Genomic DNA, 13,439 nt, shown 5'->3' on the forward strand with positions numbered 1-13,439 from the left:
TGTGTATGTGTCCATGGGTTTTACCTGGGATGTTCTTTAAGAGAAACCCACAACCAAATTTTCTGTTCCTGGGGTCCTGCGCTGTTAACACAGTGGTATTTTTGGTAGCTTGCCTATCTGCATCCACAACATTTGCAAGATTGTCCATTTTCAGGCACAAACCAAGTAAATATGTAGCGAATTTTAGTTTCTGTCTATGAACAGGTCTGCCATTTTTGCTGACAATTTGATCTGGTTTTAATAATAACACTCAGGCAGCTATTAAGAATTGCAACTGTTGGAAAGAGGAGAGACGAATGAGTATGAAGAGCTTCTACAAACAGGAGAAGAGAGTTTCAAGACTTTTCTCTTTTCCTGTGATACTTCTGGTCTATGAAACCCGCCCACATTTTTAAAGACAAGTACACTGAGAAGAATGAAGTTGCAGCAGCAGTATTCTGTATCCTTGCACTTAATGAAAAGATATTAATGATGTGAATTTAGATACTCTTATCACTACTAGCTCCACGAAATGAGCAATTCTTTATTGCCTGTTTCATTGTCTAAATGCAAAACTGGTAGATCCTGTTTACCCTAGATCCAGCCATTTAAAAACCAGGTTTCCCTTGCCTCCAACTGCAAAGCCGCAAGCGGCAAAAAAAAGTAGCAGCCTTTTGTGCAGAGATCCTCACACCCAGATTTGTTCAGGAGGGCTCTTGACTTCTCCAACCAGAAGTACAGGAAATGTTATTTACTAATACTTATCAGGCAAAGTATCAAAGATAAGCGTCTCCCCTCTACAGAACAAGATGCTTTTATCTGCTTTCTAAGTCTTTTTTCCTCCAAGGGGAAAGGGATGAGATTGCCTTGTGTCTGGCCTGTTTTCAACAGAGCTGCATGGCAGATTCTTGAGGCTAAGGATTCCTGATAAAGCAGGATTCCTTTTCCTAAGAAGGTGCTTGGTTTCTTACCTGATGCATTTTAAGGCAAATCCTGTGTCTGGAGTCAGGGAGACTCAAGTAGATCTTTTGACTGTGGATTAACCTGAATCCTGATACCAGGCAGCAGGTGCAGAAAGAAAAGAGGTTTTGAAATCCAGTGCTCCGCAGCATGTGCGGGGCTTTAATTGTACCACTAGTAATTGTGGGTTTTTGCTTGTTAAAGCAACCACAATGCTAAGAATGATCATGTCTGATCTGCTTCCTTTTCAGGAAGGAGTGATAGTAGAGTCAGAGGTACAGTGTGTTGTTCACTGCAAAACCCCTTCCAAACTCATGGGAATGTGTTGTCCTGTGTGTCCAGGTGAGATTTCATGGGAAGATGCTGTTCCACATGTGCAACTGTATTTCTAATGATAACCATCATTACCTGGGAGGTTGCCTCTAACTTCTGTGTTATACTTGACAAGTTACTAAAATGTGGGCCAGTGACTGGCAATGCACTAAATGACACAAGAAGAACATGCTTAATATTTTTCAGTAGAGGACATGCAGACTGGGGGATGCATAGGCAATAGCCTGTGGCAATATCTACAGATGTATTTATATCATTTTTCAGAGGGTCTGTCAGCCGGGTTTGCCTGGCTGATGACGGATTTTGTTAAGAGAGGAAGTATAAAAGTAACCCTAAAAAAGGAGACTCACTTTTTGAAGGGGAGTGGGAATGGGTTGCCTTTGTGAAGCTCAGTGGCAAACTGACAAGGTTTTATAGGCTAATTTGATTTTAACAGAGGTTTTGTAGGTAAGCACTGCTCCAGTTGTGATATAATGGATTTATTATATTCTAATTAGTTATAATTTCTGCCAACATCTAAGATAAACTCAGGGAGTAAGAATGAGTAGTAAAAAGCAAACAGCCTAGAAAAATGTTTCAAAGCCACTTTTAACGGAAGACCTGACTTAGCCTTGACTTCATTGGCACCAATTTATCTGTTGTAGAAGGATGCTGTCTTTCCCCCAAAAGATATCTGGGGGTTCTCAAGGCCTTTGTAAAGGCTTCTGAAGTGATTTGTATCAGAGAGGATGGTACGATTTACTCTTCATGTTGTCCTATGATGGGGGTGTGTTATAGAGAAAAGGCAGCGTGCTATCCTGAGCTAAACTTATTCAAATGCTGTTTTCCAGGTTGTATATTTGAAGGGACACTTTACAATGAAGGAGAAGAATTTAGGCCTGAAGGAAATAAATGTACCAAGTGCTCTTGTATTGTAAGTATTTGCCTTTTGGCATTGTATCTCCCTGTATGAACTTCAAAAGGCACATTATTATTGCCATAACAAAGCAAAAAATATAAGGAATTCAACACTATTATGCATTCTTCTCTTGGAATTCAGGTTTCTATTGAAGATTTTACTGCACTAGTACATTGTATCACTCATATTCTGAGTTCATCATCTTTTTGGGGACCTTACACTGTATGCAGATTGAGCTGGATATTTGGGAGAGAGTCAATGTGTTAAATTGGTGATGCTTTTTTTGTGATGGGATCATGCAGGAGGAGACAGAAAGCTTTTTGGGTTTCATCTATTGATCAATATTTGTTAGAAGTTTCCTTAAACTGATCTTTTGCAAGGATTCCTTTCAGCTGTATGTGACACGGGCCTTTGCTCTGAATTACTGAGTGAAAGGATGCAGGTAGCCTCCTTAGGCTGTCCCAGGTGGATTTTGGCTTGACACTTAATGAAAAGGTCATATCCTGGATTTTATCCTTGACTAGCAACAATATAGAGAGGAAGTAATAATTGCATCCTTTGGGTAATGAGCACAGGCTTCTCTTTCACTTCCATTAAGTTAAAAGATAATGCTGTATGAGTTGGGGCAGATAACTTTGACTTCATTGGTGTGATCTGTGAGAACAGTAAAATGCAAAGTTCAAATCACTGCTTTTGTTGCAATTGATGGGCTGGTTAGCAGCAGAAAGTGCAAGGCCACGGAACTTTACATTACAGTAGAATGCCATGAGTTTTGTCAGTACCAGACACAGCTCTCCTGCATCATGAAAATAAAATAAAAAATGGAGGAGAGAATGATAGAATTCAAAAATTATTATGTATTTATACACAGACACACATTTAATGAAGCTGTTGCAGAGAACTTGGATTGTTTTGTGGGAAAAAAATCCTGGTAATCTGCAAAATTAATTTACACTAAATCATTACTGCTCCTGTGGAGAATTAGGCTGCTCAGGTCATTTTGTTTGGTTTTTTTTTTTTTTTTTTAAAGTTTTAATCCTGTAATAATGAAAATATGCCATCACACATGTCACAGTGACATATGCCCTGGGCTCCTGTTCTGCTAAACGCCTCCTGTCCCAGGCTGAGGAACATTGCTCTCTCTGTACTCAGTGGGTCCTCGTCTCACTTCAGCTTCAGCTGTAAAGCAGTAGTCATGTTCCTCAGGGAAAAGCAGGTCTGAATGGTTGAGAAATCTGTGGAGACATGCTTGAGTCTTTTCTGGTTGTGCTTTGCTCTTTTGTAAGTACTGTACAGATATTGCCTATTGCCCAGTTGTTGGTGTGCCAATATCTCCTTGATCAACTTCCCTTTGTTCCCTAAATAACAAAAGCAACTGTGCTGAGAAGAGCATGGGTGGTGGGAGATATTTGGGGAGAGCAATATAAAGAAATATAAGAATATAGGGTCAGACCTGAGGGTCTTTCCTTGACAGTTACCAGTTTCAGCTACGTTAGAGAAGGAAACACATCAGCTACTGACAGTAAGACATTTAAAGCCTCAAGCAAGAGGCTTAATGATCCCTTCCGAGAAAGACGGTATGATGGTTTTGGATGTTAATGACATCTGTATAAAATGCCCAGCTCTAATTCTGAATCTTACTGACAGCAAAAGAAATGCCATCTATGTGTAAGCCCCATCTGACCTCCCTTCCTCTCTGCAATGCCTTTTTTTACCGTCTTGCCTGTTTCCTTCAGAACTTGGGCCCATGCTAATTCCTATGTAATTTAAATTCAAAGCAAAAAATGGGGGCATCCTCAGGGCTGTGATAGGGGTTTGCTACCTTCTTTACATCCATTCTCTTTTGGGAATGGGTCCCCAGTGAATCTCATATCTAAGCAGTTGGTAGATGTCTTATTTAAGGATACCTATCTAGTCATGCGATGTGATGGGAACAGGCTTGTGTGTGATGTGCTGTAACTTGTGCAGGCTTTAACAGATGAAAGGTAGCTCCTCAGCCCAAATTAGATTTCTTCTGGGATTTCAGATTGTAACTATTCAATGAGTCTTTTGTGGAAATGGGGCAGAGGAAGTGATACAAATTGTTGCCAAGGTATTTGGGAGGGGGTGATGTAAGGATTCAAGCCACTCTTACTTGAGGGTGAATTCTGCGTTATACTTGGGAGTAAGCTTTTCTAACGGTGGATTATTCTGGACTCCATAGACCATCACTGTCCCAGGGATGGGACTGCAGGCAGTGTTGAAAAGGAAGAAAGTAAAGAGGGATGTCTGTGGTTTGTTTTCCTGGAGAGATATAGGGTTGTCCCGCACTCACTAAATGTATTAAAATGAGGAATTACTTACAAAAAAGGAATTTTACTGTTGCAAAATGATGCACTCAAAAGTCATCGTACATCAGCAGGCCTGGACTGTGGGGCCCAATCTTTGGAAAGCTCTTTGGTAGTTCAAATTTGTGGTATTTTCAGCTCAAAGTGGTGCCTACTAAATACTACTGAGGTCCTAAAGAATGCAAAATGGTTATTAAGATGGGTTTTTGTTGTTGTTTTTAACATGCATTGCTTGTGCAAATGAGGACAAAATGGGATCTTAGGAGTTGGGGATCCCTGTCTCGGTGGAGCAGGCTGGCTGATTGGCAGGGCTTCCCTTGTGCTCCCCAGCCCCAAAGGATCTATGCATGGGTGATTCACTCAGTCCTTACCCACCGCGTGCTCAACTCATCAATATGGTTTCTCTTTAACACCACTTGTGGTTCTAGTTATTGTCTACTGAAAACCAGACCAAATCCACCAAACGCATTTCATGAAGGTCACCAAAACAACCCATTAGGTAATAACTTTTGGGTTGCTACCAAGCCAGGACGTGCTCACGGCGGTGAGGTGGAGATGAAAGGCCCTGTATTCCATTACTGCTCTCCTAAGTGAGCTGCTCCTTGGGGCGAGTAAGATTTCTTGCTGAAAATGAAAATGTATCACCTCTCACTCAATACATATTGCCTGTCAGGAGCAAACAAGCTGGCTTTTAATGACTCAGTTTCTCTGGGGAGAGGCATTTGTGTAAGAAAGGTGGACAGGATAATAGGGATCTCCTCCCCGCCCCCTGCTGAAACCCAGCTGTCTTGCAATAATTCATCTGTCTGGCCTGTTCCTGCTTTTCGTGATAGGCCAGCAGCTTGTTCTAGAGAAACCTTGGACATTTTCCCTACCATAAGCACCTACTTTAATGAAGGACTGGCTGCTTTAATCAAGTGTTATTTCTCAGATACTACTTTTATGAGGTCGAGAGTGTGTTTCTGCTTGCACAGTGAGAGCACTTGGCTTACATGTTTCCTTTCCTACAGCCTGCATTAAAATAGTCAGACTGTGATTATCTTAAATGTTTTCATTTTCTCTTTTGATGTAGCACATTTGGGAAAAAAAAATAGTGGAGGGGGAAGGAGAGAGAGACAGGGAGGGAGGAGAGGAGGTTTGGCAGGAAAGTGACCTTGCGTGAGAGCAGTAACCATGGAGAAGCTCATCTTTGAATGGTAGTATCCAAACTCATAACTAGCCTCTTTTGGCTTACACTGCTGTTACCCAGACCATTGGCGCTGTGTGTTTCGGCATGCAAGGCATGCGGTGGTACAAGGTACCACCATGCTGAGAGCATGCAGCACTATGGAGATGCTGCAGCCTGGGACCCATCTTCCTCCACACCCCCACGGGGAGAAGGGGAGTGGACCCACTCAGGAAATGGTTGGAGGCTGGATTACGGCATTGCTGGGATGGCCGAGGGCTGGGATCGGGAAGGGTTGCACCATCTGTCTGTCCTGCGGGGAGGCATGTCACTGCGATAACCACCGGCAGGGTGGTCACGCGTGTTTGGTCCCCAAGCAGCATCATTTCACAAAAGCAATGCTGGCTTCTTAGCTGCTCTTCCAAAATGATTTGAAGCAAGTGAAACCCTAATGGCTGGAAGCAGAGCATGGGGATTTGGGGCCCTTGGAGAGCTGAATTTAAAAGCAGCCTCTGCTCAATGTCCTTTGCATCATTGGGGGCTTTTACACCGCTGCTCAGGCATGCTCACAGGGACTCAAGACGCACACAGCTCCTGGTCTGCAGGTGTACTTGTGCGTCTGTGCAGGAAATGTCTTGTCGCTCGTGTTCCTGAGTGCTAGGGTGCAAAACCTGCATAATGAAGGTTTTGCACAAAGAGAAGGAAATAGCACCAAGAAAATCTGTTTCTAAATCAATATATAACAGGTGTTGCAACTGTGATAAGTAATGAGAAACTACATATGTTAGTGTTTTGGATACTATTCAGAAGTACTGTGTTTGGTCTGAACTACTTATCTGGGCTCCTCTTCAGTTAATGGAGAGAGGGGTGGGATGGATTACTCTCTACAGATGCCTATCTTCCTCCACTAACTACAGGGGGAAGCCTACCCGGCTCCCTGGCCTCTGAGATGGCTGAAGATAGCTCAGATGGATCCTGCCCTTGCAGTCAGCTGGGTGATAAAGCACCCTGATACTGCTTTAAAGGCTTGGCTTTAACAGATACTGGGAGCTGCTGAAATACATTCCCACTGCGATGGACTGTGGGGGAGGTACTCCAGTCTACTGGGAAGCTCAGGAGAACACACAATTAAACGTATCCTTGGTGAATGCTGGTAGCAGAAGCTACGTCCAACTTCAAATTTCGATCCTCAGTGCAGTGCCAAATGCTGATCTTCCCAAATTGCCATGTACTCCAGCTGCTTTGATTCAGCTCCAAACTCCAGCAGACACTGTCTGCCCCCACTTTGGGGGCTAAGAAATGGAGAGAAAGAGTTGTAGTCACAGGTGGAAAAGCGAAGATTTGGTCTTTTGGTAGGAGGAGCATTCACCTTCTCAAAGCTAGTGACATAAGCAGAAGTGGTTGGCTTACGGGTGGATGCAAAAGGAGAGCAGTAAGCATTCAGAAATGGGATATGGAGGGGTGCTCACTGTGTCTCTCTGGGAACCCCCCATAAGTTTGCAGATTTTTTGTGAGGCTAGAAAGTTTGGTTTTCTGACTAGCCTAATAAAAACACAATCTTCCAGCTAGGTGAAGAAGTAGGGCCGTGCAGGTAGGTGTGGAAGAGCAAGGACTTGGTATGTGATGAACCCAAGAAAAGTAATGCGGCATAGAGACATAGACAGTGTCCTGTTATTTATTCTTTCTTTATCAGGTTTTCTTCAGACTTCAGAAAGCATACCCACTTCCCTACGGATTGTGTACTACATGAACCATGTCTGAAATATTAAATTCCTTTGATTTTGGAAATATCAAAATTAAAAAAAAATAGTTTGGACATTTAAGAAAAATATTGGTTAGAAAACAATGTGAGGTTTTTTCTTTTCTCTCATTGACATGTAGCCATTTTTAATCTTTCTTTTAATTTCTCTCAGAAAATTTCTCAAAAAATGTGTCTTTGAGAAAAAGTTAAAAATAATTTTAATAAAAGTCATGGAGTAAAGTTAAAAATAAAATTAATCACAGTTTTTTCTGAAATAAAATAGTATCTGGAATAGCAATGCAAATGGGCATAATTCAGCGTAATTATTCCCTGTAAATGATTCGTATTCATAATCACTTCAAATCTCAGACTTTAGAAAGCGTCTTTCTGTAGCGAGGTCTCATTTCCTCCCCCTGTGGATATTTGAATTTTGTCCTGCACCTCTCCTACCTGCAGAACTTCCTAGCTCACCTAGTCTGAGTGTGTTCCCAGCTCAGGCTGCAGAAACCTTTCATCATACTTTTAATTTCGGTCAAGATCAAAGGGGTCTTCCCGTGCAGCGAGAGACTGTGCCCAGTTTGGGCACATTTCTAGGGGAGCAGAGGTATTGAGCAGCTCCATCAAGGTCTAGGTGACTCTTGAAGGATTGTGAGCCTGGAACATGCAGCATCTTTCTCATATCCCTTCCTTCCTCAGAGCTCTTTGCTTGCCCCTCCTGCCCTTCAGGATTCAGTTCAAATTTACCTTCCATGCTTCAGTATGGTCCATGCTTCTCAGGCTCTGCAGTCAGAGGGGTCTACCTGTATCCGTTCTTCTACATTCTTCTCCATCGTTTTACATAGGTAGCACTACCCAGTTGTTATTTCTGAGATGGCATCTATGGCGAGTGCCCATTGTGCTTTATATCGTAAGGATGTGCATTCCTGTCCCCAAGAGAAGAGAGTGTGGAAGAAAAATGTGAAGAAAGATAAAAGGGTGATTTGGCAGATTTCTCTGGGGAATTTTTCCTACTGAAAAAGAAGGGTGGAAATGCTGAGGAGTTGAAGGAAGGAGTTCTGCCTTTATAAGGCTCTTGTTTAGACAGAGACTGTCTTTCCAGTTTGATTATCCGAGATGGTACCGCAATAATTAATGAATTAAGAGATATTAGAAGCTGTGAAAGACTTAAAACTTTGTGGGTACCTGAAGGGCCTAAGTAAATGCTGATTAACAACCCCCCCGCATCTGTGCATTGCATGAACAACCTCTTGCAGTACAGAGAAAAAGTGTCCAGGACTTCTTACCATGTAAAGGAAATGAATGCACAGAGGAGGACGGATTTTTGCACTCCTAAAGTATATAAAGAAAAAAATAATGCAGGTTGACCACTTTTAAATGGTGGTAATAAAGGCTTATACCTCGAGTGTAGGTTGCTGTAGTTCTTGAGACCAAAGGAACAGAGCATACACTGTCAGGTGTCTGTCCCCTGTCTTGTTAAGCATTTCCTAATTAACAGGCTGAGATTGATTATTCTTATTGACAAAGAAGAATTAAGTACACAGAGCTTTAACAATAAAGGAGACCTGTTAACAGGCGGTCTCTGATGAGGGGACTTTTTTATTGGCATTGGGCTGCAATGAAGCCTGCAAACATCTCTGCTGTAACCCACTCCATGCAAAGGCAAGGAATGATCTTGGAGGGAAAACAGAGCAGTAAGATGGCAGAAAACAAAGAACCTGGTTAAAGTAAGCAAACAAACAAACAAAGAACCTGCTGGCCAGCAGGGGATGAAAGGGTTGCACGTGGTTTCAGAAGTGCCTGGTGAAGACAAAGGTTTTACGTGAGATGGCTGTAGCACTTCTTGTAAGTGGCTTCAAATGGGAATGTGTGTGGCATCTCGTGGGAATGCTTGTGTGCAGAATTGATTTAGGTCTAAAAGATTCCCACAAGTTGTGGTAGGAAGCAATAAAAGCAATAGCTTGTCAATTAACAGGGCCTTTGTTTGCCAAACATTTTATGAAGAGTCCAAGACCCTTCTGGCTGGTGTTACAATGAAGGAAAGGCTGAGAAGAGTAGGAGTGCTTGGCTTTCATGTTTGTCACCCTTTCAGTTTAAATAAACTTGGATGTGACAGGTTTGTGGGTTGTTACAGGATAACAATAGTTAATGATTTTAAACTTGCACACAGCCCTCTGTGTCCTGAGACAAGGTGTCTTAGTATGCACAATACTGCTAAATGAATTTACACAAGAGATCTTAACTAGCTGCGTAACACCTACTTGTTTTCCTTTGTCTGATTTTCAAAAGCAAAGCAAAGAAAAAAATTAAAGATTGGAGGCAATACATTGCTACATGTGGGGCTTCAGGTTTTAGTTTTTTCCCCTCTCTCAAGTCCGACCTCTGCATGACTGTGGGTACCATATTTTTTTTACTTAATCATGCGGTAGTTATTGACTTTGTTCATATTTAAGGTCTTTTGTAGAAGATGTGAAGTGAAACTTGGGATCATTAACTTTGAATTGCTGTTGAGATCTAGTGTGATTGCCAAATTCTGTCTTGACTTGCTATTAGTCTGCCTAAATTCTCCTTCCTCTTTCCACTGCCTCCTACAGCATTACTTTTGTTTTCTGCCCTGGAAGCACTTTGTTTTGATAAAGGAGCAAGTTTCCAACCCTGCCTGATAAACTATTCTCCAGCTGGGATATGTGATAAATTAACATTTCTTACAAAAAGCCAGTCATATAGAAAGATTCCTTGGATTCCATCAGCTTTTTAAATGTTCATGAACATATTTATTACTTTTGTTGCCTTATTTAATCATGAGAGACAGACACATTGGGTAGTCAAGGGGAGGAAAATGATACCCAGCGAATTATTTTCAGGATTGTGACAAGCTGTAACTTTTTTTATACAACTCATCCTCTCAGGCTGAGAGCAGGATAGGCGGAATTAATTCATTGGCTGTCAAAATATATATGGGAAAGAGAAAGGGAAAAAAAAGTGCTTTGAGATGTGCCAGTGGTTTACTTGTTCTGCCTTTAACCTGCCAGAAATAAAATTTGACTAGGAGCCAAACTATCATAACATCTTTGGCACTCTGCTGTGGGTACATCCATCTGAAGGAAAGATGCAGAAATCCTTGCAGGAGGTGCAAAGTTAGAGTCAGCAGTGGGATGTAAGCCCCCAGCTTCCACTGTAGGTGCTTGAATACAAAAGGTGAGTCCTTAAAAAGGCTTTCTAACTCTAGTGATAGAAATTGCCTGGATGTCTTAACTTTCTTCCACCAAGTTGCGCTCCCATGGTACCTAAACTTCGTCCCAAACATGACTAGAACACTATTAAACTTGACAATCCCAAGCTTCATTGAAAACCCAAGAAGCTTTCAGCTCTCTGCCAGAAGCTTCATAATGAAGCATTGAGATTTTCTACAGAAAGCAGATGTGTGTGGGGTTTTTTGTTGTTGTTTGGTTTCTGTGGGGTTTTTTTGGTGTTTTTTTTTTTTTTTTTTTTAAACTGGAGTTTAGCAGCATTACTCAATATTTTGTGCTAAAATCATTGAAATGGAAATTTCTTTATGTCCCCTAGTTGGGTGTCAGAGCCAATGCAATTGAAAGTGCAAAGTCCAGATTTCCAGCAGGCTCAGATCTGATGTTTGGGGCATCTGAGCCCAAAATGATTTGAGTAGCTTGCATGCTTTGTGTCGTTTCTTTTCCCTTTTTTCTTTTCTTTCTCCAGAACACGGCAGCAGGAGTAGGAGAGTAGGACAGAAGCTAATGTGCCCTTGCCAATACTATCTTTCTTCACAGGAAAAAACAGAGTTGGCCTCAGCTCTGAGAGCATAACAATGAGGAGAGTCTTGTTCCTTCTACCATCCTCTGCCTTGCACCCAAATATTCAACACGCTGAACAAAAATTTGAAAATGAGACAATGTATGTGAAAATAATTAATTTCAAGAAGTCTAAGGATTTTGTGCTTTTCAGCACTCAGTCTCTTTTCTGCCCCCTCTCCTAGCTGCAGCATAACAACTTTCCTTCTGGATGCAGCTGAATAGCAATTCTTCCTAGCAATCTCAGTTGCTGATGCAGTATTTATTCTTTCAGCAGCCAGCTGAACTGCCCTGCTTTCTGTCTTTTGAGGTCAGTTTTTTAATTCTCCAAGGTTACTGCAATTACCCTATCCCCATCTAGTTTTTTTAGTGCTGCACTTAAGCAAGTATGGGTATGTACATGTCTGGGACCATGCAGGGAGAGAAAATCCTATGTTTATTATATCTTCTGCTATGCACTGCTCTTTGTAGTTGAGATGCACATGTAAAATCTCTTATCAGTAGTACTTGCACAGCATTTGCTACTACAACTTTGTCTTTTTGACTGTGAACCTGATTCTAACACAGTGAACATTTTATAAAGTAGCTAAATGGGAATAGGACCCATAAAAGTTTACACCTGCTGGAAACCAAGCCAGGGAGGCATTTTCTTTCCCCATGGTGTTGTTACATTCCTTGTGGTCAGCAGTAATAGCTCTGCCTCCTGAAGTATGGGCTGTGGGGTTTTACTTCGTGTTCAAATGGGCATCACTTGAAGCTTTAGCATTTATGGTGTTTGGAGGACACATTGTTGCTTCCTGAGTATTCAGTGCAGCAGAGGTAACAGAAAGCAATTAAATAGAATGAGGAGTAAGTTACAGGCTAATTTGAGGGCAGAGGGGTCTGGAGGAGAAGAAACATGCTTGTACATCAACAGAAAGATCATCAACCCGTGTAGCATGTTTGCTGCTGTTCCCCTCAGATTGTTTTTGTAATATTTCTCTGAGTCAGGTAAGAGGCTAATAAGGACACTATTAATACATCTAATGACCAAAAGTACTTTTTGCAGTTTTCATACTGAGTGCCTGTGTTTCTATTTCTAAGTATCTTATTGGGCTGCCTCTCATTGCTGTCAGTCTCCGGGAAATCCTTTATCTCAGGCTTCCTTCAAGCTTACAGAAAGAGAAGGTGGCAAAGTTCCCAAAGTAGACTTGGATTTTGCTTGCTTGTTCCCTGATACTGCTCTTCAGACTTCAGTGAGTAGCCTGGTATACTCTGATTATAATACATTTTTGATTCCTGTCTGATTTTTTCATGTAGGGCAATGGGTTTCAAACAGAGAGGATGTTCCCTTCTCAGGATGTGGCAAGGTTTAGTAGAGGGCAGCCAAGTCATGCTTAGGGAATAATTGTTTCCTTCATGATGTAGTGGTTGCAAAACAATGTGTAAAGCGCACAGTGCTCCAAGGGGAGCAAGCAGGGCTCAAACTCACTGGGACCCTGGAGTTGCCACAGCAAGGGAAGGTGCCAACTTGCTGACGAAAACCCAGGGGTATGCAGGTGTTACAGAGACAAAAATCTGCAATTTCCAGCTCTCCACAAATTCCTTCATCTCTTCTTCATTTTGAACTCTATCTTTTTCTAAATACTTATGTTTATTAAAGTGGGGAAGCACGCATAAGTTATGTCCTGGAAGTGGGCAGATGAAAGCAAAGGCAAAAAAAGAATTCATAATTTCTGGTGTACAGGATTTATACAGTATTTGTGCTCCTGCAAACAAAGTAAACCAGTCATACTGGGAGTACGAGCTTTAAGTCTGTATCACAAAAATAATTTCTAAAATCTCATTTGAAATTCATATCAACTTTTATCAGATGGAAGACTTTCTCTTAGGGATGACACTTGCCCATGGAAGGAAAACTAAAATAAAATGTAGCATACCACACATGCCCAGTCAGAAGAGCCTGAAATATTCATATCTAGAATGCCAAAAAGCATATTTGTCATTCAACTACAGAATAAATAACAATTTAATATTATTAATTAAAAATGATTTAAGCACACACAATCTCTGGGCAGTGTATAATATCAAATATATCAAACTCTGATTCCCCATTTCCCCACTGCTGAACAGTAATTTGGATAAAATTTAGTTTTCTATAATAGCCTGCAAAATTACTGGTTTAATAAATCAGAATCAATACATTGAAAATGTATAGGAGTGTGACAATTTGTCTTCAACAGCCAGAACA

General features: G+C 41.4%; 1 protein-coding gene across 5 annotated transcripts in view; it reads left to right on the forward strand.

The window, feature by feature from the left end:
• BMPER (BMP binding endothelial regulator) overlaps positions 1 to 13,439 on the forward strand; it is a 156,946-nt gene that overhangs the window by 37,540 nt on the left and 105,967 nt on the right. For all 5 annotated transcript variants that reach the window (XR_003922744.2, XM_030009564.1, XM_030009565.1 and 2 more), the window contains exons 5-6: positions 1,191 to 1,281; positions 2,103 to 2,185. Coding sequence is in view for 4 of the 5 variants with exons in the window: in XM_030009564.1 (XP_029865424.1) it covers positions 1,191 to 1,281; positions 2,103 to 2,185 (174 nt within the window). In the remaining variant the exon portion in view is untranslated. The remainder of the gene's footprint in view (positions 1 to 1,190; positions 1,282 to 2,102; positions 2,186 to 13,439) is intronic.

The sequence above is a fragment of the Aquila chrysaetos genome, chromosome 3 (assembly GCF_900496995.4).
Source record: "Aquila chrysaetos chrysaetos chromosome 3, bAquChr1.4, whole genome shotgun sequence".
Lineage (NCBI taxonomy): Eukaryota > Metazoa > Chordata > Aves > Accipitriformes > Accipitridae > Aquila > Aquila chrysaetos.